At 46.7% G+C, this 24,373-nt stretch overlaps 1 protein-coding gene across 1 annotated transcript in view; it reads right to left on the bottom strand.

Moving 5' to 3' along the window:
* LOC147115119 (brain and acute leukemia cytoplasmic protein-like) overlaps positions 1–24,373 on the bottom strand; it is a 117,959-nt gene that overhangs the window by 82,080 nt on the left and 11,506 nt on the right. Inside the window, exon 2 of the mRNA XM_085992129.1 lies at positions 4,488–4,669. Within this exon, the coding sequence (XP_085848255.1) occupies positions 4,488–4,669 (182 nt within the window). The remainder of the gene's footprint in view (positions 1–4,487; positions 4,670–24,373) is intronic.

Consider the following 24,373-nt stretch of genomic DNA (forward strand, 5'->3'; position numbering starts at 1 on the left):
GTCCAACGAGTTCCAAAAATTCATGAAAAGGAATGGGGTAAGGCATTACACCCGCCCCGTATCATCCAGCCACCAATGGATTGGCTGAGAGGTTCATACAAACCTTTAAGAAGGCGATAAAGGCCATGTGCGACGAGGAAATTCCACTGCAGCATAAGATGGACAATTTCTTATTAGCCTACCGAAACGTGACACATGCAGTTACCAAGCAGACCCCGGCCATGGTGTTCTTTAACCGAAGGTTGAGATCTCGTCTGGACTTGCTCCGACCAAATGTGCGAAGAAATGTTGAGGACAAACAATTCCAGCACATCAACGAGAAGCCGACAAGGAGCTTCAATGTAGGGCAACCAGTCTTGGCCCGAGACTACTGAACAGAGAAGTGGCAACCCGGAACGATATGTACAAGGCAGGGGCCATTAATGTACACAATGGATGTCGGGGAGAACATTGTGAGACGCCACGTCGATCAGATCTTAGCATCACAGGAATGCGTCAACTCCATGTCTCGAGTACCTGGGGATGAACCCGACATACTGGTTGTATCTACTTCAGGCCCAGTAGCAGTGGAACCCGATGAACTACCCGATGAAAGGGGGTCAGAATCGCCTCTGCACCAAGAACAAGAACCTCCGGAAAGGCGCTATCCCGAAAGGGTCAGGAAGCCGCCCCAAAGACTGAATCTATAAATGGACTTTTGTTATTGAATGTACATGTAAAAATGTAATTGTTATTTGAATATTAAGGGGGTATTATTAATCTAAAAAGGGAGGAATTGTAGTGTATGTGTTTTAAGTCAGAACTACTTTTTACAGCTCCTGTATACTGTAGTACCGGCAGTGACCACACCGGTATATAAGCTGTGCGCATGCCTCTGTACCCCAGTCTAGAGATTTACCCTCCTCCAGTAAAGACCTGTTATTTGTTTATGTACAGCATCCGTGTAATTATTTATCCACTGAACCACGGATCTAACAGAGGTGGGACTAAAACCCGAAAGTTGTAGTCCCGCCTCCTTCCCGACTGCTGAATGAAAATCCAGCCCATTGTCTTTGGTCCCTGCCACAAACTCCATTCCCGAGCCACTGATCCATCCCTCTCCCTAACATCTGTCTGAGGCTGAACCACACTGTTGGAAACATTGGTGTTATATTTGACCCTGAAATGAGCTTCTGACCACATATCCGTGGCATAACTAAGACCACCTATTTCCACCTCCGTAACATCGCCCATCTCCGCCCTTGCCTCAGCTCATCCGCTGCTGAAACCCTCATCCATGCCTTTGTTACCTCTAGCCTTGACTATTCCAACGCACTCCTGGCTGGCCTCCCACATTCTATCCTACGTAAACTTGAGGTCATCCAAAACTCGGCTGCCCATGTCCTAACGTGCACCAAGTCCCGTTCACCCATCACCACTGTGCTTGCTGACCTACATTGGTTCCTGGTTAAGCAATGCCTCGATTTCAAAATTCTCATCCTTGTTTTCAAATTCCTCCATGGCCTCGCCCCTCCCTATCTCTGTAATCTCCTCCAGCCCCAAAACTCCCCGAGATATCTGCGCTCCTCTAATTCTGTCTTGTTGCGCATCCCTGATTATAATTGCTCAACCATTGGTGACCGTGCCTTCTGTTGCCTCGGCTCTGGAATTCCCTGCCTAAACCTCTCCGCCTCTCTACCTCTCTTTCCTCCTTGAAGATGCCCCTTAAAACCTACCTCTTTGCTTTTGGTCACCTGCCTTAATTTCTCCTTATGTGGCTTGGTGTCAAATTTTTTGTCTTATAATACTCCTGTGAAGCGAGTTGGGATGTTTCACTACGTTAAAGGCGCTTTATAAATACAAGTTCTTGTTGTTGTTGTTGGACAATGTAGCCTTCCTAAGATGCAGCATCCAAAATGAAACACAATATTCCAAATGATGTTGGACCAATGTTTTGTATAATTTTGGTAGTACAGGTCGACTATCCTTTATCCGAAAACCTTGGGACCAGCTGTGTTTTGGTTTTTGGAATTTTTCGGATTTCAGAAGGTTTTCATCTCCGTATCTGACAACAAACACTGTTGCTTAGCAACAGCTTGTAAACACTCGGGCCCTGCCTTGGAAGCGTCTCTGAAGCTGTTGCTAAGCTACAGAGACTCTTTCCACAGCCTGACTGTTTAAAAAAATGCTAGGGGAAGAAAAAAAATGCTAGGGGAAGAAAAAAAACCTAACAAAACGGCTGCTGATTTCTGTCGTTAGATCGAGGTTTCTGGCTCCCCCTGCTCCATATCTGAATTCCTTGACTTAGCGGGGGTCTGGGGCTCGACTGCCGCCGCCAGTTGTGGGAAAGCCGGATATCGGCTGACTCCTACACTAAGCTGGCCCGCAAATCAGGTGGGGGGGGGAAGAAAAGACTATCGGACGGGCCGCTGCAGCTATTGGACGGGCCGCTGTATTGTTGGGTTCATTCTCCCGGTACCTCCATCACACTGCCCGGCTCGGCCTGCAATCTCCTACCCAGGAGGGAACTCTGTGACCCTCTGCCCTGCTCACAGGGAAAGGCAGAGCTCCCGGACCACTCTGTCATGTTTGGCGCCACTCGGGTCATGTCGTGCGCACGACTTACGCTCCACGAAAAAACTTTTGGTTTTTAGAGGTTTTTGGTTTTCGGAAGTGCGGATAAAGGATAGTCTACCTGTATTTCCTTTCCTTTATATTTTAAATTACTTGTGATGAAGCCCAATTTCTCATTAGCTTTTTCGATTGCTTTTTGCATCTCGGCGCAGTCTTTTAATGACTTCTACACCCAGGTCCCTAAATCTCCCTGTTCACCTTGCCCCCTTAGCACTCCATTGTTTAGATTATACTCCCTTCTGACATTCTTAATTCTACACGTTGTTATAACAATTTGTATCCTGCATCATTCCGCTCACTAAGTTAATCTTTCCAAATCCATTTGCATTCTTCCTCCTAGTTTAGTATAATCTGCAAACCTGGATATAAAGCCCTCTATTCCCAAATCCAGATGTTTAAAACCTTGCTTAAAAAGAACGATTCATTATTTTGCTACACCTAGTGCAGAGAGGAAATCTTCACCCCATGGCCTAGAAATTCAGCTGCGAAGTGCCCATTTTTCGGTTGCCTGTTCATGTCCGGAGCTCGCCGGCTGGAAGATAATGAGGCCCATTTGTTTAAATGGGTTTGTAATCTGCCTCGCTCTTTTTGATCCCAAGCCTCACTCATCATATTTCCCACTGTTGACAGTTCTGAATATATGTTCATGAATGGCGCCACAAGAGGTAGTTAGTGCTATGGGTAATTATCATTCCTGATGGATCAGTCTGACCTCAGATAGACTTTGTTCTGTCATTTGTAATTCAGTCAAATCAAAGCGAAGTTGCTGAAACTTAACTGATTAAAGATTGCGCTTCAATTTTTTATGGGCTACAAGATGAGGCAGCATACTGATGTTCTGACAAGCTGCACCATGGATGTGGATTCGCAAACACAATTCCCTACAATGGGGTTAGGTTTACTCTCATAGCAAGATACCCAATCCATTTGTGTAAAGCTCCTTTGTGCACATTTTATCACAGTCATTAATCAATTTATTTTAGGATAAAGCACAAAGAAATTTTACTCAAATCAATTAAGCCGTGCACCTACCAGAGGAAATTAAACCCCATTTTAATTTGCTATGCCAGTACCGAGAGGCGCCACAGAGAAGGAAGGAATATAGAATCTTTGCATTCAGTTGGGGCTCCGGGATTTGAGAATGGAAGGAGAAAGCAGAGCTCGTATACTATTTTCTGTACATAGTGAGCAACACTTCTATGGGAAAGTAAATAGCAACTCACGGGTTGGGGGGGGTCGGGGGGGGGCAGGTGGGATGGAGTTGGGAATGGGGAGGGGGCAGGGAGAAGATATCGCGATAAACTGTATGCTTCAAAAAATCAGAAGACTGAATTCTGTTACATTGACAAGGTGCAAAATGGCCTTGTCTCCCCAGAGTAAAATTCAGAACCTACCTAGAGTAAAATTCAGAGTCTACCGAGTAAAATCCAGAGCCTCCCCAGTGTAAAATCCAGAGTCTCTCCAGAGCAAAATCCAGAGTCTCCCCAGAGTAAAATCCAGAGCCTCTCCAGAGCAAAATCCAGAGTCTCCCCAGAGTAAAATCCAGACCCTCCCCAGAGTAGAATCTAGAGCCTTTCCAAAGGCAAATCCAGAGGAAATTCCAGGTCTTAAGGACACATACCATAAACATCTAAATAGGACATTGCCTGAATATAATGGGAGAATGGAAAGAAACATATTGGGCCCAGTTCTCCTGCGAATCTCTGTGACCTATTGTACTGAAATTGTCAATCAATTGGTCAAAACAAACAAAAATATATTTACAGATGGAACTAACTTAAAAAAATTATGTTGTAAATGTGCTTGGTCGCAATTTAGTTAAAAAAAGAGTTTTTGTCAGAATTTGTAACTTTGTTCAGACACTGTAAACATACCTCATCTGTTCTAAACATGCGTCTTTTCTGTAGTGTAGTTCCTGGGACATGTGTTAGCTGATGTTTTCCACTGTGTGTGTTTGTTCCAATAGTAGATGTCATTTTATCGGTGCTCACTTTTTCATGCGCATTAGAAGACACAGTTACGTGGGTATGAGTTTGAGTTCCTCCTTCCGAAGTATCTGTTAAAAAGAGGATTTTTTGTTGAGACTGTTGCATTCACATACAGTAAATAAAAATGAGAGCAATGCACACAATCCACCAGTATCACATGAAGAGAACCTTCAGTGGGGTATCTGCAACATAAAGTTACCCCAGGAGTTTAATGCATTAGGTATTTCACCCGTATGCACACTAGGTTTATCTGTAATGAGTTTAGTGTGGTCATTAATTATTCAGAGATAGAGGCCAACGGCCACAGTGATGTGATTTATCAACGGCAAACATCTTCTGAGAGCCTTGGGTGAATTTTAACTTGCAGGAGTACGTGGGTTTGGGCGTGGAAATTGACAGCGCATCGAGAAGCCGGCTCCAATCCGCCGACTTCCGCATTTGACTCCAGCGTGTTAGGCTGCGTGTGAGAGGCGGGTTGTTAATTTCAATATGTTAATCGGTCATTAACAGCGACATTAACGTGGGTTTTGGGATTTATCTGTGGGTGCACAGGTTTCCTGGGCTTCCTGTAACTCGCCAGTGAAAGCAAGGCCAGAACACAGCGGCAATTGAGGGGGCTGAAGACATGACAGGGAAATACGACAATAAGGACTGAAATCTCCCAGCTGCTTTCTTGCCTGATTGTGTGAAAGGCTTTGTTCACAGTACTGGTGCTGAGAGGCTACTCTCACCACTTTGGAGGTTTGTACGTCTGATCTCCACTTTGGAGCTGTGATCTATCAGATCAGCATGGGTGCCGCTTATGTTTTACTTTGGACCTCAGATGAGGACCAAGATGACCAGCAGCATCAACAGCACCACCAGCAGCAGGAAGATCACCAGCAGGAGCACCAGGCACAGCAGCAGCACCAGCCTGCTCCTCACAGACCTGCCGCTCCACAGGAGAGAGGTGATGAGCAGAGAGGTGCAGCTCGCAGGCGGCCAAACCCCCAACACAGGGTGTACAGGCAGAGGATGTGCTTCCTCGACATGTCGGAACGCCAGTGTCTCAGGAGGCTCAGGGTCTCGTGCCAGGTGGTGGCAGACATTTGCAGCCAGCTGGAAGAAGACCTGCTGCCAAGTGGACCTGGTGGTCACACTTTGCCAGTGGTTGTCAAAGTCACCAACCCCCTCAACTTCTTTGCTTCTGGCTCCTTCCAGGGCTCGGTCAGAGACATTTGCAGGATCGCTCAGTTGGCGGCCCACAAATTGTTTGCCAGGGCAGGCAATTATGTACACTTTGCCACTGATGATGCCGGTCAGAATAAGCAGGTGCTCGGGTTTGCGGCTTTAGCTTGCTTCCCACAGGTGCAGGGTGTCATCGACCGCACGCATGTGGCAATGAAGGCATCCCCAGATCACCAGGAGTATTCATCAACCGCAAGGGCTTCCACTCCATCAATGGCCAGCAGGTGTGCAACCACAAAAATATATTTCTGCAGGTGTGCACAAGATTCCAGTGTAGCTGCCATGATGCTTTTGTCCTGCGCCAGTCCACCCTCCCTAATCTATTCGCATCTCGAAGCAGGGTTACCGGCTGGCTGCTTGGAGAAAAGTGATACCCACTTAAAACGTGGCTGATGACACCCGTGAGAAACCTAACCAATGAGGCCCAGGAGCGATACAATGAAAGCCATATGGCAACCAGATGTGTCATTGAGCAAGCAATCGGCATGCTGAAGATGTGCTCCAGGTGCCTCGTCAGATCTGGAGGCGCCCTTGAATACACACCAGCCAGGATTCCAGAATGGTTGTGGTGTGCTGCACTCTCCACAATATTGCACAGCAGCACGGTTTGGACCTTCAGGAGGAACAAGGCACAGAGCCTCTTCAGACGATTCCAAGGAGGAGGAGGAGGAATGTGATGCGGCCAATGCACCACCAGCGGCGCACATTGCTGCCCGGGATACCCTCATTATTGTGAGGTTCAATTAGTATCCACCAGTCCCCCCATCTGGCAGCCACATGCAAAAGGCACTGCCCACCCTCCCCCAGCTCCCAACATAAAGCAGTCCTGCAAACAACCAAGCATCCCTTTCACAGCGCCCCATTGCTCGGCATCAATTCATGTCTTACAATTCATCACAAGTGAAAAGGCCACTTGCCAGGCAGCAACCAAAAATGGGCAAGACGGGAAAGTGGTGTAAGCAAATAATATTTATGTGGCTTAAAAATGGAGCAGAAACTTAGCAATTTAACAATGTGTCACACACCAATGTGCGTACCCTTGTGCAACTACAAATCTTTACTCTTCTTTTTCCTAGCACTTCTACGTGGTGCAACCCTTGTGGCTTCAGCAGAGGTAGAGGCAGGCTGCTCAGATCCCTGCTCCGACTGCTGAGATGCTCTTGGTCGATGTCCTCTGGGTTTTGGAGCCTGTGAGGGCCCTGCCAAAGACTGCTCCACCTGCACCTGTGCAGGGGCAGACTCGACCATCGGGACACGAGGCTGTATGTCGGGTATTGACTGAGAGGGGGCAATGGGTGAGAAGTGGAAGCACATTGAGCCGAGTCCCCACTTCCATGTCCCCTCTCACCATCATCCCTCTCATGAGCCACTCGCACTTCCCTGTGAGCAATGTTCTGGAAGGAACCGTGCTGCAGATCAGTGGGGTGATGAACAGCCAAAGTGAGGATTTCATCAATCCTACTTGCATTCTTAGTGTGCAAGCCTTGTTGAATGCCTGCATGCACTCATGTGATTGCTGCATTTGATGTTCCAAGCAGGTGGCCACTCTTTCCATGGACGTAGACATCATCGGAAAGGTCTGCGACATCATGTGACTCATGCTTGAGATGGACTCCTCCAATCTCTGCATTGGTGCACAGTGGAACGCCTGCCAGTACATCACACATTCTCTGCTGCTGCTCCAGAAGTATCCTGTTCATCGACGGCCCCCGGGGTTCAGCATCAGCATCCAGCTGAGCAGAGCTTGGAGCGTCCGGCAGCCTCCGAGACGGACTCTCCACTGCTCCACCTGACTCCACCATATGCTCTTGCTCAATTGTGATGTGTGAATCAACAGGTGAAAACCCAGCTATCTGTCTACGAGGCCCCACCGAAGTGCGAGTATCTGAGTCCCCATCTCTCCATCTCCGACAGCCAAGCACGCCGAGACTCCACTGCTGTCCAGCACCTCCTCCTTTACAGCTGTCAGTTGTGAGGTGGCTGGAGGGCCACCTCCGGTTCTCTGCCTCTCCCTCGTGTTCTGTGCTCTCCTCTCCTTCAAGGAGGGAAAGAAGGGACTTATGAGTGAGAGTAATGGCATGTGTTGAACGGATGGATGGAGAGCATTTATTGAGGGTGACTATGAGGGAGAGGCATGATATTGCATAATGATGAGGGTGAGTGAGAGTGGTGGATGGATAGATGGGATGTAAGGAAGTGCATAGACAGAGAAGGATGGGTGCACCTGCAAGGTAAGTGGGTGTGAGGAGTGATGTGATGGCGTAGGCTTGAGAAGGCATGGTGAGGATGTTGGGGTGATGGGCACAGCATGATGTAGGTGAATGTGCCACTGTACTCATCTTTCCTGACCTGCTTAGGTCATTAAACCACTTTAGGCATTGAATCCATGAGTGTGGCACCTACAGGCTTCTTCTACTCGTCAGTAGGGAACCTGCGGGTCCCTGCGGGTCCTTACACAGCATCACATTCAGGGAGGCGTCACTAAAACGAAGTGCAAACTTTGAACATTTAGGCCGTGATTTTACTAATGGAGGTGGGTTGAGTGTGGGTCCGCTGCTTGGAAGCTTTCCGACTCGTTCCTGGCTGCTGCCTCCCATCACTTACTATTTTCACTTGGTTGACCTCGTTACGGATGATGTGCAGGTCTCTCCAGGCAATTGCTTGGAGGCTGTCAGTTTCTCGCGTCTGATGACACGTTGTTTGGATGAAAATTTAAAGGGGCCATGTCCCCTTTGGGAAAAATGTCAATGGGATGGATTGGTGCTGTATTATATAGAAAGGAGAGTTGACAGCGTCTATTCTGAACAAAATTTAATGAATGAAATTGCTGGTCATATTATTCCAAAATGATATTTATGATTTTTTTATATATCAATTTATTATCTGACTATGAAATGAAAAAGATGCCAGATTTGTTCCAATCATTGACTTAGTAATATTAATGCTTTTTTCTCTTAAAGGTGCTGGCTGCTGCTGGAATGGCAGCCCCAAAAACTAAAAAGGTTGCAGCCCGGTTCAATGAGGGCTCTCTCCATGGTCTTGTTGAGGGAGTTAAAGGACGTCAGGAGCTCCTCTTCCCTGGAAATGGAAGGAGGAGGCCTCCTCAGCAAACCAAGGCAGCTTGGCTGCAAATTGCTGAGGAGGTGAGCTCAAGGTCTGTGTGCAGACGCACATAGGTTCAGTGTGGAAAAAGGTTTAATGATCTGCTGAGATCACCTGAAGTGTGGCCTCTGTGTTCTGGGAAATGGAAGTTCAAGGGGGAAAAATTGAGTCACGCCCCCGTTGGGGGTGCAACTTTGCCAGGGCACTACTTTTAGCACCCCGGAAAAATTATCACCCCTGCGGACGAAATTGAGGGGAGGAGCCTTGCGCAGCACAACCAGGGGCCCAGCCGGGGATCAGAGTGCCAGCAAAAGAGCCTGGCATTCAAGAGAAGTGCTCATGGAGCACAGCCAGCACTCCGCGGGGGGGACGGGCGGGTCAGGAGGCCGGGGACGGGAGCAGAGGCAGGTGCTGGCAGGCAGCCAGCAACAAAAATGGCCGCCTGGCACCTCGCCTTTAAATAGCACCGCCCCGGCCTCAGGTAGGCCCCACTGACCCTGTCGGACATAGCGTCCGGCGGTAAGTCAGGTGGCGCTACCGAAGATCGTGGCTGGGGCGCAAGTGGGGCGCTGCGCATGGCAATGATGTCATCGCCAGCGGCGCAGTGCCGCGGGGCACCAATAGTTACTGTCTCCGCTAACCTCCCGCTGAATATTGCGGGAGGCGTTGGCGGCGCAGCGCCCAGACGCTAGTTGCTTTGCGCCCCGTTAGCGCCCTCTTAGGGTGCTAACGGGAGGTGCAAAGCAACCAAATTTTTACCCCCAAGAGTGAGGGCTCAGGGTGATTTCCATGTAGAATGGTGGTGGTGACACTGAGCACAAACCACTGTTTATTGGACAGATGATGCCTGGGGTTTTGAGAATGTCAGACTTATATTCATCTCCATGTGCCAGCCACCTGTGGTTGAAGCGCAAGCTTACGCAAATCTGGCATGGATGTGTGCATCCCTTGCCTGACGGCCAGCAATGTGGTCGCCTGCTGCTGGTTTGGCCACATCTGGCCCCATAAGGTATCACTCCCCAACCTCTTCCTCATCCTCTTCCTCGTCCTCTTCATCGTTCTCTTCATCTTCCTCCGAGGAGGCTGTGTGCTGAGCCACCTGTTCATCCGGCAGCACTAAGCCGCGCTGCTCTTCCTCCAAATCTGACAACCAGGATGAGAGGATGGTTTCAATCCCATTGTTATAGATTTCAGTTGAGTCAAGAAGCTTGCCAGCGCACACTCAAAGTGGCCTGAAATTATTCCAATCAGTTCAAACAGCAGATGTGTGTCAGCTTGACCAGTCACAAGGTCAGTAGATTTGCAAAATCTTATCCCAAACCTCCAATGACAAAGTTGTTGCATTTGAATGCCAGCCATGTTACAGGAGTGCTTTTAAAGTTCTGCACCAATAATGACTACAGATCATGTCCTCCACCAACTCGTCTCCTTGCAGCATGACTGTTTCTGACACGATGGGAAACAGGAGCCAGAGGCACAAAAAGGGGAAACCTCTGCCAAAGTAGGATTATCAAGGCAGTTACCAGGCTCTTAACTGCCTTAACTACCTGTCCCACCGGTTGGAGTCGAGTCAGTCTGGGAGCGGCTGAACAAATACTCACGAAAATCACGTGGGGGCGGGATGGAGACAGGTTGGGTGTCTGAAGCCATTTTTTCTGATTTTAGCAGCTGACACGCCTCCAAACCCGCCTCCTCTGGGCAGTTAAAATCGAGCTCTTAAATTCCATTCTGTCAATTCCTTGTGTTCTACTCCCAACTCCAGAATCCATCAAATGTCATTTTTTGCAGTATCCCTTTAAATACTGGAGTTAAAATCGACTCATGCAGGTCGCCATCACGCCTAATTGGTCGGGAAACCCAGAAATCATGTGCTAATGCTGTGGCTGGGTTAAAAAGCCACTGACAGACGCGTTGCACTTACTTCTGGGTTTCCCAGACTCCTCCCCGCTCCTAACGTGTTGGCAAGTTAAAATTCACCCCAGTGAATCCCAATATGCTCTGTCTGGCCTGAAGTGCATCAGCTAAACAGACTGAAGTACGAAGCAGTGCAATTTAGAATGTCCTTGTATGTTGTTTCAATAGAACAAACTACCATCAGAATGCAGGTGGTTCGAGTTGTTTCCTAAGGTGGTTCTGTATTGACAGCAGTCCTGCAGATTTCCCATCCATCAGCTATACTTTTATAATGTAAAGCTGCTTTTATATTGGTGCTATTAAATTGGGATTCTGGTCGCCGGACACTCATGAGTTGGTTCCCGCATCTACTCTGCTAATCCCGACTCCCTAATCCTGGTGGCATGGCTTGTTCACCTATGATGAACTGGGTCTGTGAGTCTGCGCTCAGATAAGGAAGTGGGATTTAGCTTGGTAAACACTGGGTTCCAATTCACAGACCCTGGTTGCCTGGAATTGGAATTACAACAGCACCAGTATAAAAGTAGCTGGGTGGAGCATGGCGCCTATTAGCCAGCATTGTGCCCCTTTCCTGAAACCAGCACAGCAACATAAAAGCACCTTTAAAGTGTTTTGGACATGGCTGCAGTGTGCTCTGGAGTGGCGTCACAGAGAATAGCAGCACATGGTTTCAAACCTTGTGGAGGTGTAGAATACTAAGTGCTTCTCCTTTCGGGGGGGGGGGGGCGTAACTTAGTGAGGTACCTTTTTGCGCATCTCCAGCGGCTGGTTATAAAATGGCAGACCTCCAGCCTTTGAACTTGACCAGGAAAGGTGCAGAGCTCATGGAAAACATATTTTTGGAAACAAACCTTTTTATTGCTGATATTGGTACTAGGACTTTGGAGTAGTGATGTGAAAAAAAACAAAGCCATACACGTATCTATGACTCTACTACCAAAAATTTCTGTATGGTGCTGGCTTTTCTTGCAAGCTGTTCTGCTCCACCTCAAGCACCTGTGAAAAATGTGCACTCTCCATTTTATTGTCCTGTGGGCAGCGCAGTGTATCCGGAGTAGTCATGTGCAGTGGGAGCTCCATGGTGTGCGCTTTGTACTTTGTTACTTTTTCTATTTTTCCCATTGGTGAGTTGGAGTCAGGTGTACGGATAAGCATCAGAAAGATGGTAAGTATGAGAAGGAGGGATTATGCACAGTCACAAGTCCACTGCTAGCTTATTCTTGTAGTCTTTCAATGGTGAGACCCACCACTTGGACAGATCTGGTTTACGGCAGTGCTAGCTCAAAATTCCCGATATGTTGGCACTGGCAGTGAAAAATTGAAGTCATGGACAGCAAATTTTTACTTTGCATCAGACTAATCTCTCCCAGCATTTGCGCGCTATTAAGTACATCTTGAAGTGAATTCTGGAATGCTGTGCACTGCTGCCAATCTTTCAATATTGTTGATTTTCATACATGCCAAAAATCCCCCTGTGGGCAATTAAAATAAACAATCATGCCTCATAATGACTGTAGGAATTGGAGGATCTAATGAGCTTGTTAGGCAGGCTATTCCTGCAGAACACTGAATAGTGGAATTAACTGTCAGCGCAGTTATTGCAGCAACACTAGGCTCACTCAAAATGTTAAAAGGTTCAGTAAGTGCTTGCTACAGGATTTAAAGTGTCAAGAATCAGACAGAGTGAGGCAAATGAGGCATACAGTGGAAGTGCTATAGTCTTGAAACTAAAGAGCTATCCTGAGATGAGTAAAGTCATAGAGTCATAGAGTCATAGAGTTTGACAGCACAGAAAGAGGCCCTTCGGCCCATCGTGTCTGTGCCGCCCATCCATCCCTGTCCAGTCTAATCCCATTTTCCAGCATTTGGTCCATAGCCTTGTATGCAATGGCATTTCAAGTGCTCATCCAAATGCTTCTTGAATGTTGTGAGGGTTCCTGCCTCCACCACCCTTTCAGGCATTGAGTTCCACATTCCAACCACCCTCTGGGTGAAAAAGTTCCTCCTCAAATCCCCTCTAAATCTCCTGCCCCTTACCCTGAATCTATGCCCCCTTGTTATTGACCCCCCCACTAAGGGGAAAAGTTCCTCTTTATCTACCCTATCTATGCCCCTCATTATTTTGTACACCTCAATCAGGTCCCCCCTCAGCCTTCTCTGCTCCAAGGAAAACAACTCCAGCCTGTCCAGCCTCTCTTCATAGCTGAGGCGCTCCATCCCAGGTAACATCCTGGTGAATCTTCTCTGCACCCTCTCCAAAGCAATCACATCCTTCCTATAGTGAGGCGACCAGAACTGCACACAGTACTCCAGCTGTGGCCTCACCTGCGTTTTGTACAGCTCCATCATAACCTCCCTGCTCTTATATTCTATGCCTCGGCTAATGAAGGCAAGTATCCCAAATGCCTTTTTAACCACCTTATCTACCTGCTCCGCTGCCTTCAGGGATCTATGTACATGTACACCAAGGTCCCTCTGACCCTCTGTACTTCCTAGGGTCCTACCACTCATTGTGTATTCCCTTGCCTTATTTGTCCGTCCAAAATGCATCACCTCGCACTTTTCAGGGTTAAATTCCATTTGCCACTTTTCCGCCCATCTGACCAACCCGTTTATATCGTCCTGTAGCCGGAGGCTTTCCTCCTCGCAATTTACCACCCCACCAATTTTCGTGTCATCTGCGAACTTACTGATCATACCTTTTACATTCTCATCCAAATCATTTATGTAGATCACAAACAATAAGGGACCCAGCACCGATCCCTGAGGTACCCCACTGGACACAGGCTTCCAGTCACAAAAGCAACCTTCGACCATCACCCTCTGCCTCCTGCCACTCAGCCAGTTTAGGATCCAACGCGCCAAGGCACCCTGGATCCCATGGGCTCTAAAGTGATATGATAGAACCAGTTTTGGGCCAAATATCCCTTTTCTTGTTTTCCTATGTTTTCATAAAATACCTGAACAATAGATCCTCTCTATTGGAGGAAGAGGTACTCGGGTCGCATTCTTCATCCAGTATTGACAAAGTGAGAAGTGTGTTTTTATATAATGTTTCCATTAATGAGACATAAGCCTAGGAATCACTCTTGACGATATCAGTAGATGAATGCTTAGGCTATGACAGCCTTATGCCCATTTGTTTGGCAGAGACTAAAATAAACAGGTTAATACCTGTGTTTAATACCAGACGGAGGAATATCATAGGGCTTATCATACGGTAAGCATTTGTCCGCTAATACCGCCATCAGAATGTTGTAGTGAGAGTCTTATTTATAACACCAACAAAAGAAATATAATTTCACACTATTGTTGTCTCAACTAAGTAGTGACTCTACTGTTGGGGTATATTTTGTTCTGCATGTAAAGTTATAGAAAAATTATTTTACTAATCCAGGGGTTTATGACAACAGTTTAGTAAAATATTTTTTCTTCAATTTTATGCACTAAGCAAAAACATACCCTCTCGGGTAGTTTGGTTTTTCAGACTAAACTTAAGTAATATAACAACAAAAATCATGTCATCCAGAAAATCCTGATGAAGAATACATGTCAACTTTATATAATATAGATAGATTTCTACTCAAGGATCTGACTAAAATTCTCCCTGACTCGTGGAACTAAAACCTGTGGAATGTGCGTCCTCCCACCTTCTATGTATTCCGGTTTAGTTTACATTATTAGAAGATTTTGGCTATCCATTCGCACTTTCAACTTAGAATAATGAAATGAGAAACCCAACTTAGCCAAGAACAGCCATGCTTTGAGAGTGAATTAAACGTCTAAGTAATTTTCATTGTTAAAAAACGGTTTTAATATTAATTTCCGAACCATTAAAGTATTACACTGAATAACCTCATGGTTCATTCATCACTCAGTTTTGTAATGCTTTTGCCTGGTAATAAAATCATCAGCTAAAACCATTTTCTTGGTGCCCACACTGGAAGTAATAGATTATCAAAACTTGAATGAAACATGGTAACAGTGGTGCAGCGGCAGAATTACTGACCTAGCCCTGATTTCTTTTTACTCTTTTTCTGAAACAGCCAGGATAAGCAAACAAAAAATGCAGCCTCTTCTATTCCAGATGGCAGGAGACCTGCCCTCACTGCAGTCATGTGTTAAAGAAATGATTGCATGGCAGATAGGCACTTTCGAACCTCAGAAGTTTACAGCACAGAAGTAGGCCAATCAGCCCATTGTATCTTTGGTAGACAATCCAAATCTAACCCCACTGTGCCACTCTCTGCCCACAGACTTGTATCTTCCTCTGTTTCAAATATTTATCCAATTCTCCCTTAAAAAGATACAATGGGAGTGAGGTTGGTCTTTGGCGGTAATGCAAAATGGGCGATAGCGAACCAGCAGCCTGTTTTACACCACGCCCGATTTTCCTTTCCACTGAAGTCAATGGTTTAAAGAATTGTTGCGGGTTATAAAAGCCCACTGCCAATTTGTTCTTACCTGTTGTGTCCTACTGCCGGAGACCAATTTCACCCCCAATGGTTTCTGCCTCATCCACTTCCTGTGGTGAAATATTCCATCTTCCAATAACCTTCTGAGTAAAGCAATTTCTGCTAAACCCTTTCCTCTCTCTCAGTGACAATTTTAAATTGGTGAACCTTGTTGTGTCTGTGTATAATAAGACACAGACTGCAGGAGAATGGTACAACAGGTGTTTACTCAACGTGGCTCACACTGGAACTGATCTGTACAGATTACTACTCAGTGCTATATACAGGTGTGGTCACTGCCGGTACTGCAGTATACATGAGCTGTAAAAGATAGTTCCCCCCTTAAAGGTATATACATTACAAACCTCATCACTGATTCCCCGAACCTCGCTTTGTTGAATGGAAAACATACAATGCCACCAATTTAGCACTCCACCGATGTCAATGATCTGACAGTCACTATCATTATTGTTCAGAGCAACCAGCTGTTAATATAAAGAGTTTCACATTTGGCATTCCAATACTGCACAATAAAGGACACGAAGCAGTGTTCCATGTGAGCAGTGTCTTTCTCCCTCTCGCACCAGGGTTTATCGTCTCCTGTGCTGACTGTGAAGCTCCTAGTGGAAATAGGTCCACTGTACAGAACATGGTTTGGGACAACTTGGTGCTGAATTTGCAATCTAACTCATACAGGCCATAGTGATGGCCCATTAAGGATACTGCAGGAAATACAAATGTCACATTGGTTCAATAAGAGATGTTGGCGTCAATTTTGTCTTTTGGGCAGCAAAGAGGCAGCCATGATGTTGAATTTGGCAGGTAAGGTGCGGTTGTCAAACAGGGGCCCTGATGCAGCTCTCCAATCTTTGGTGTCAGGATCGTCGGCTGGCTGGGATGCTGGCAAAGGCCCACAGGTAGGTGATCAGGGGGTGGGGTGGGGTGGCAGAGACACACGAAGTGGGCTCGGCCAGCTTTTCTATGGTCTGCAGTAGTCTTGTGGAACCAGGAGGAGCACTCCTGCCCTTTCCCGTTCAACAAACAAATCAAGTAGAAAAAACACTTCTGGCCAGTTCCCGATCGGAACACCAGTACACATGTGTGGTGCGTTCACGTCGCAAGATCCGGCCGTATGTCATTTCAAATTGCAATCGAGCTCCTAACTACATCATTAGGACTCTGATTTGCACACTAAAGTGGCCTACCGCTTGTTTCAGGCAGGCACTTCAGCCGCTCAGCGGTAGGTTTCTGTGAAAGTTAAAGTGGGCTGCAGCGTCAAGCTTAACAGGGCGGTAAGGCTACCGATCCCATGCTTAGGCTCATCCTGCCCCATGAATGCTGATTTTTCCCAGGTGTAGATCGGTCCTTCTCCATCTATTGCTTAGGGATGTGTTAACATTGGTGAGTAAATACATCATTTTGAATCCCGGCAGGCGAGGTGGTTTAAAATCACCCCCACAGATTCTCACAGATAACTACAATTTTGTTTAAATATAATGGCTTGCGTCCCAGGAGGACTCTTCAACAAAGTGCATTGCCGCTGCAGGTGCAGGAGCAACCTGGTCCTTTATCCTGCCATCGTAAGCAGGCATCGAAAGAAGCTGGCTGGAAAAGTCACATGAATTGTCATCAGGAGAGAGGACAGTTTCCTGTAGATGGATTCTGGTCAAGCCACTAACACTAGGTCCTGCATCTGAGCGCTCACTGATCAGTGGGAGGACAGACCTGATGGTATCAGTTAGATACTGCAGATCTAGAGAGGTGGTGCCCGTAAGCTCTCAGAAGCCATTTGCCACTTCCATAGAATCATAGAAAGAGGCTATTTGGCCCATGTCACCTCTGGTTCTTTTGCCAACCACCTTAAATCTGTGCCCTCTCGTTAACGACCCTACAACCATTGGAAATAATTTTTCTTTAGTATATTCAAGACAGAGATTGATAGATTTTTGAATATTAAGGGAATCAAGGTATTTGGGGATAGTGCAGGAAAGTGGAGATGAAGTAGAAGATCATCCATGATCTTATTGAATGGCGGAGCAGGCTTAAGGGGCCAAATGGCCTACTCCTGCTCCTATTTCTTATGTTCTTCTGTTTAACCCTTCATGATTTTAAAAGCCTTTCTCTCCAAACGATTCCCCAAAGCTTGAATGTCAGTGGTCAGAGAATCCACTTTGGATATACTGACATGTCTAGAGGTCTCTCTGTTGGGGGGATAGATGCAGATGATCCTGGTGCCACCACTTGCCCCAGGGAGCAGTCCAGAATTCTTCTTTTTAGAGTAGGACCCCAGAGAACTGAGTCGACAGGCTCTGGAGCTTGGATTGACTTCTGTGGAGCCTCCATTTCCCATTGTCAGATCCCACTTTCACCTCTGACTCCTCCAGCACCCTCGTGTGTTGTAAACTCACCCAGTGAAAAACCCTCATTGGAACTATCTACATCCCCTGAGGGGGATTTCTCTGGGCTGGTGAGTAAGAGAGGGAAAGGATGAATGATGACATGAGTGAGGATGTGGCCAGTTGGGCAGGGATGGAAGGCAACTCAACTCTTTCTCTCTCCTCCTCCTCAGTGGCATCTTGCTTTGAGTTTTCTGGGGGAAAAGGAACTGAAGAGATGCTATAATGTTATGCGGCTACCATGACCGTTCCACTGTAGTTTTTGAAGGTGTGTGATCATATTTCTTGCTAGCGTGCTTGTGCTCGCAAGCCTTTACACAGCAAAGCTGCAGATGCTCCACACAAACCTGAAGCTACCATTGGCTCTCCTTATTTCCTTCCCCAACAGGTTTGGCTACATGGCTCTCCAGATCGCCAAGGCTTCTTCCTCATGAAAGGACAGAGATCTATCATCAGTGAGACCACCACTCATGGCCTGAGATTCCCTATGCTTATGGGCAACCTTCTCCTGTGAAAGAGAAGAGGGCATGAGTTTGCAGTGAAGAGTGGGCAGAGCCGTTTGTTACAACAGTTTGACACATCAGGTTATTTGAGGCAGTAAAGTCAAGAAAGGACAGGTGGTGGTGAGTTAGCGAAGAATGCTCATGCATGGCACACTTCAAGGGAAGGTTCATTTGTAGAATCATAGAACGGTTACAGCACAGAAGAAGGCCATTCGGCCTGTCGAGCCTGTGCCGACTCTCTGCAAGAGCACTTCAGCTAGTTCCACTCCCCTGCCCTTTCCCAGTAATCCTGCAATTTTTTTTTCCTTCAGGTACTTATCCAACTCCCTTTTGAAAGCTGTGATTGAATCTGCCTCCACCACCCTTTCAGGCAGTGCATTCCAGATCCTAACCACTCACTGTGTAAAAAAGTTTTTTCTTATGTCACCTTTGGTTCTTTTGCCAATCACCTTAAATCTGTGTCCTCTGGTTCGCACCCCTTCCACCAATGGGAACAGTTTCTCTCTATCTACTCTGTCTAGACCCCTCAGCAGGTGACACAGAATGGAAGAAGGCATCAGAAGTTCAGAGTAAAGTCCTACAGCACCATATGGGCAATGAAAGAAGAAGTGCCACACATAGAAAGAGACTGCAAGGAAGGGTTAGGGGGACAGCTAGCTTACCTTGGCTGCTCTGTTGAGGTCATTGAACTTATTCCTGCATTGCAAAGGAGTCCTGGGGGTCAAGTGAATGCCCGATATCTTGGCAGTAGTCACGATTCTTTCATCCTGCGACAGTCCTCTGTGCCAGCTGTATTTGAACCAAAATAACAACAGAAAATGCTGGAAAAACTCAGCAGGTCAGGCAACATCCGTGGAGAGAAATTTGAGTTGACGTTTCGGGTTGAACCCTTCTTCAACCACCACAGCAAGTCTGGCTACTGGGTGACAATGGTTATCCACTCATGACATGGCTCATGACTTCGGTCCGGAACCCATGCACATGTGCACAGCAGGCGCACAATGCGAGCCATGCTGCTACAAGGAATGTTATAGAGCACACCATTGGCATCCTCAAGCAATGCTTTCACTGCCTGGAGTGCTCTGGAGGAGCTCTGCAGTACTCAGCTGAGCAGGTATCAAGATTTGTGGTAGTATGCTGCATGCTGCACAACCTCACCATTATGAGGGAACAGCCCTTGCCACCACCCATCAGGCAAGAAGGTGAGGAGCAGGAGTTTGAGGAAGAGAAGGAGGAGGAGGAGGAGGAAGTGCGACAGACAGTGGAGAGGAAGGGAGGATACAACATAGACAGTTCCTTTCTGCCCGGATGCTACGTGATGAAATAATTAATGAGTGATACCAGTAACCTCAACCACACCTCCCCATTCACCAACAGTCCCACGCTCCTTACCTTTCCTCTATCACTGACCATCACATCGTCCTCTTTCCGACAACACAAAAATAAAAACCACCAGAAAATACACATTCCAATCCAAATTTATAAATTCACTCATGACATAATGCAAACAAAAAAAAACGAATCACCCTTGTGCATTCCCTTAGAGTCTGTCTTCTGTGTTGCTTTGCCTCTCCTGGTGCCCGTACGAGGTGCTTCCCCTGTGTCTGCAGCATGGCTGGTGGAAGGCTGCTGACCTCCATTTGAGGAGACTGCAGATGGCCTTGGAGGGTGACCTCAAACAGCTCTGGGCCTAGAAGGCTTGGCTTCAGGCAGCATCATTTTATCCTAGACTGCAGCAGTCTGGGCTGGCTGGCTGACAGGCAACAGCAAGGGCACTGGCAGAGTGGCAGGAATGGGAGCAGGAATGCTGTCATCCTTAGAGAGGAAAGCAGGTTTGTGCTCCATGGAGCCACTGCCCCTCTTCCGGGGCGGCGCCTTAGCAATCCTAGTAATCTGTTGGAGAACAGATTGATGGACTGCTGTGAGGCCCTGGAAGCCCCATTAAACAGTGGTATCCAGAAATATGATGGCAGCAGTCTGAGCTTGCAAGGCAGCACTCAGACTTTTAATGGAAGTTGTTTCTACTGCAATGCAACCTGTGACATCAGCCATCAGATGCTGCATCTTGGAGCATTCCACAAGTGTGCTGATGGAGGTGGCCACCCATTACATGCTGGAAGGGTGTGCTCCAAGCTCTGCATAAAAGTCGTGTGCCAAGTTGGTGCTGGACTCCTCCATGTTCCTTGTCATTGAGTGCAGGCTTTCTGGCAGGCTTTCCAATGCACCAATCATTTGGTTATGTATGCCCATCAGCCTTCTTCTACAGCCTAGCCCTTTGAAGTCCTCATCTGATTCCTCTGCAGCAGAACAAGTGTGCGACCTTGACTTCCGGCGAGCTGGCACCTGCACTATCCTTTCCCCCACCCTGGCTCCTGCGCACTTGTGCCCGGTATCACACCACGTGCAGATACCTCCTCTATCCTAGCCTCTAAAATATGTGCAGTGTCAGTATCTGAGCTGCTGGCTGCGACTGTAAGATCGCGTGATGGTGTCTCTTCATCTTCACTCTTCTTCCTCTTCCTTCATTGACTGGGAAGGCTCCAGTTCTTGGGTATCTGAAATGAAAAAGGGATAAGGGTTGGTTTGCGGTGAGGGGAAAGGAGAAAGTAAGAAGCATGTGCTTACACCATCTGAAGCTTCTAAGTCAGAAGAGATTAAGGGATGAGGGAGAAGTGGAATGAAAGGAGGATTAGGTATGCAGATACCCTCATCATTGATCGCTTCAGCCCCGCCAGTGGCCACGGCTTCAGTGATGCCCCTTCCCATGATGACCAGCACTGTCTCCTCCTTGGGGATTAAAACATGCAGATGTGCTTGTCCTCCTCCTGTTCTTTGCTGCTGCCTGTTGTTATGCGCTACCATATTCTGCAAGAACGAGGGGAGGGAAGTGTGTTAGTGAGTGTCCTGCAATATGTTTGGGTGATGTGGCTGTCATGGTTGAATAGCTGCCAGTGTGTGTGAGCTGTGAGATGTGGGTGCGAGGCTTGCAACAGTGCTGAGTGTGTGAGGGTAAGGTAAAGCATATGAATTGAAGGGTTGAGTACTGATTGATAGAGATTGTTGATGGATGGGTGATGGGGTGTAGTGAATTGAGTAGTGAATGAGGCTAGTGATGCAATTGGTAGGATATGCCATTTGAAGGTAAACTGAATGACCTTGACAACTCGTGTGTGATTGTTACACTTCTTCCTGCACGGCATCCATGTTCCTGGAGCAACATTCCTGGCATTGACCTCCGCCGCTACTTGCTCCCACTGCCTCCTGAGCATGTGTCTGAAGGGCCTCTTGCCCCCCTATGGATACAGGACATCTCTCCTCCTTTCTACCTCTTCCACCAAGACCTCCAGTGCAGTGTCTGAAAACCTTGGTTCATGCTCTCTTGCATGTTCAGCCGTTCCTCCAAGTTTCACAGCACAGATTCAGTTTTCAAATGACTCCAACCTCTTCTCACAGCCACAATGCCACAATGCACCTCCCCTTTAAGAGGTGCAGGCTGCCTTTAAGTAGTGCTAGCCACTCGCGATATCGGGCCCCCTGCTGATGCATGCAGCCAATGAACAGCATGGGTAGTGCTGGCTGCATGCAGCAATCATGTAAAGCAGCAGGCAGCACCAATTTAACGTTCTGCCTGCAACTAAATGAGCGAGTGCGGGTTAATTGCGGTGCCCATGCCCGTTTTCTGGGGTTAGCCATTTTTTTCCCCATCTCAGTAAGTCAATATCATTTTTGTATTAAAGTATCATTCATTGATAAGAACAAAAATGACCTGTTTCAAAGTGAGTGAGTGAGTGAAAGAGATTTTGGAAAGAAACATTCGTGTATTGAGGTAAATTAGTTTGGAGAGTTTTGAATTTAAGTCATAGAAAATTATATTTTGGAGAGAATAAAATAATACATTCGGATAGAAAACTGCTTAAAGGTATCAGAAGCATTACAATCCAAAGATCAATGTGCTTGTTCGGCTCTCTCAGACTGAAGCTCTGAATGTAACTAAGATGCTATGTTTAGATGAAAGGTAAATGTCAGCATACACCCAGCTAAAGGAAATGGTTGTTGATAAGCGGAACAAAAAAATCTAGTGATCTTCAACATGGACTATTCTGGTTTATATCAGAATGATAAAGTAATGTGCGTAGGTACTTAAGGAAGGTTAAACACTTATTTGAATAGATCTTTAGAAAAATGTAAAAGAAAAGAAAACATGGTGGCATAGTGGTTAGCACTGTTGCCTCACAGCGCCAGGGACCCGGGTTCGAATCCAGCCCCGGGCAACTGTCTGTGTGGAGTTTGCACATTCTCCCCGTGTTTGCGTGGGTTTTCTCCGGGTGCTCCGGTTTCCTCCCACAGTCCAAAGATGTGCGGGTTAGGTTGATTGGCTATGATAAATTGACCCTTAGTGTTAGGGGGATTAAATACGTGGGGTTACGGGGATAGGGTGGGATATGTGTTGGTGTAGGGGTTACAGGGATCGGGTGTGATATGTGTCGGTGCAGGCTCGATGGGCCGAAATGGCCTCTATCTGCACTGTGGGGTTTCTGTGATTCTGTGATTACATTATTAATAGCAAGGTCTATCACTTTGAAGAAAACAATTGAGCCTTGACAGTGTTAACCCTTAGTTAGTTCCACGTTTCAATATCAAATACAGTGCACTAATCCAGCTGCAGAGCAATGAAGCCCAGCCAGCCACATGTCTTTACATGCATGGCGTAGTCATGCAATCAATTGTGCTGTGCTAGTAGATGCTGTAGATACATTGGACAGAGCTCTATTCATCTGCAGGAATAGTGATACTTTCCTCTCTTCCTCATCAACATACTTCTGTACAAATACACTATCCTTGTTGCTTTGATGTATTTAAATCTTGACCTCTGGTTTTTGCTCAAGAACCCATTAAAGTTAACAATGGCAGGCAGTGTTTTGGCTCAACATTGTTGTGGCAGAGTTATAGCACGTAGGTTTTTGCACATGTTTCCATAGGCAATGATGCCCCAATCACACAAATCAGACAAAAACTGAAACCGAGCCAAAAAAGGAAACATTAGGACAGGTGACCAAAAGCTTGGACAAAGAGGTAGGTTTTAAGCAGTGTCTTAAAGGAAGAGAGAAATGTAGCGAGGCAGAAAGGTTTAGGGCGGGAATTCCAGAGCTTTGGGCCTCGACAGCTGAAGGCATGACCGCCAATGATGGAGTGAAGGAAGTTGGGGTTGGACAAGATGCCAGAGTTCTTGGAGGACTGTAGGGGTGGAGGAGATAAGAGAGGTAGGGAGGATTGAAGCCATGGAGGGATTTGAACATGAGGATGACTATAGCAGGAGATGCTGGCGATGTGGGATGGGTGTGACAGTGTTTTGGGGGAAGGAAAGAGATGGAAAGGTGCTTGGGGTGAAACCTTCTGTCGGAACACTGTGCTGGTGGGACAGCCCACGCCCTCGTGCTGGCTTGATTTTTACCTTCTTTTAAGCTCCTGGTCTGCTGGAGTCTACTCCACTCTGCCAGCTTTTCCATTTCACACCTGCCTAACCTGTCACTACCTCAGCAATCTGAGTTCTCTGTACCTCTTAAATGTCTTTCATTTTTTCCATTTTGCTTCTTTCTATTGTCTCATGTTAATATTACTTCAACCATTTAACAATCTCATTTTTCCAATTTATACATTTTACAAGTCGTTCTACTTCCTCTCTTGCATGTGCACATTTATGTTTGTGCATTTTCTTCCCCTTCCATTTGTTCTATTGCTTTTTAAATACTGTTCATCTGTATTTTTTCCCAGTTCTGGTGAAAGAGCTGCATCTGAAACATACCTGTTCTCGCCACAGATGCCGACTGGAGTTGTTCCAGCATTTCCTGTTTCTGATTCAGATTTGCAGCACCTGCAGTATTTGGCCCTTTGTTTATCACTGAATGCCAGTCAGAGAGGGGCATTCTGACTGAATTTTACCTTCCCTGACCCACTGGGCCCAATTGCAGCTTCCCTACTGCAGCTACTTCAGCACAGGAAATATTTTGGCAACAGTCACAGATATATTTACTGCATTTGCACATTACTTACTTAATAACATGCAGGAAATGAAGAATTTCATAGCAGTAATGGACTTAAAGGGTTCAGGTAACACTGTTAGCCTTAAAGTGTATGTAGTTCATACAAATAATTCTGTGGGAATAAAGCCTAGAAAG

Source organism: Somniosus microcephalus, chromosome 7, assembly GCF_052327205.1.
Source record: "Somniosus microcephalus isolate GS21.2 chromosome 7, FLI_Smic_1.0, whole genome shotgun sequence".
Lineage (NCBI taxonomy): Eukaryota > Metazoa > Chordata > Chondrichthyes > Squaliformes > Somniosidae > Somniosus > Somniosus microcephalus.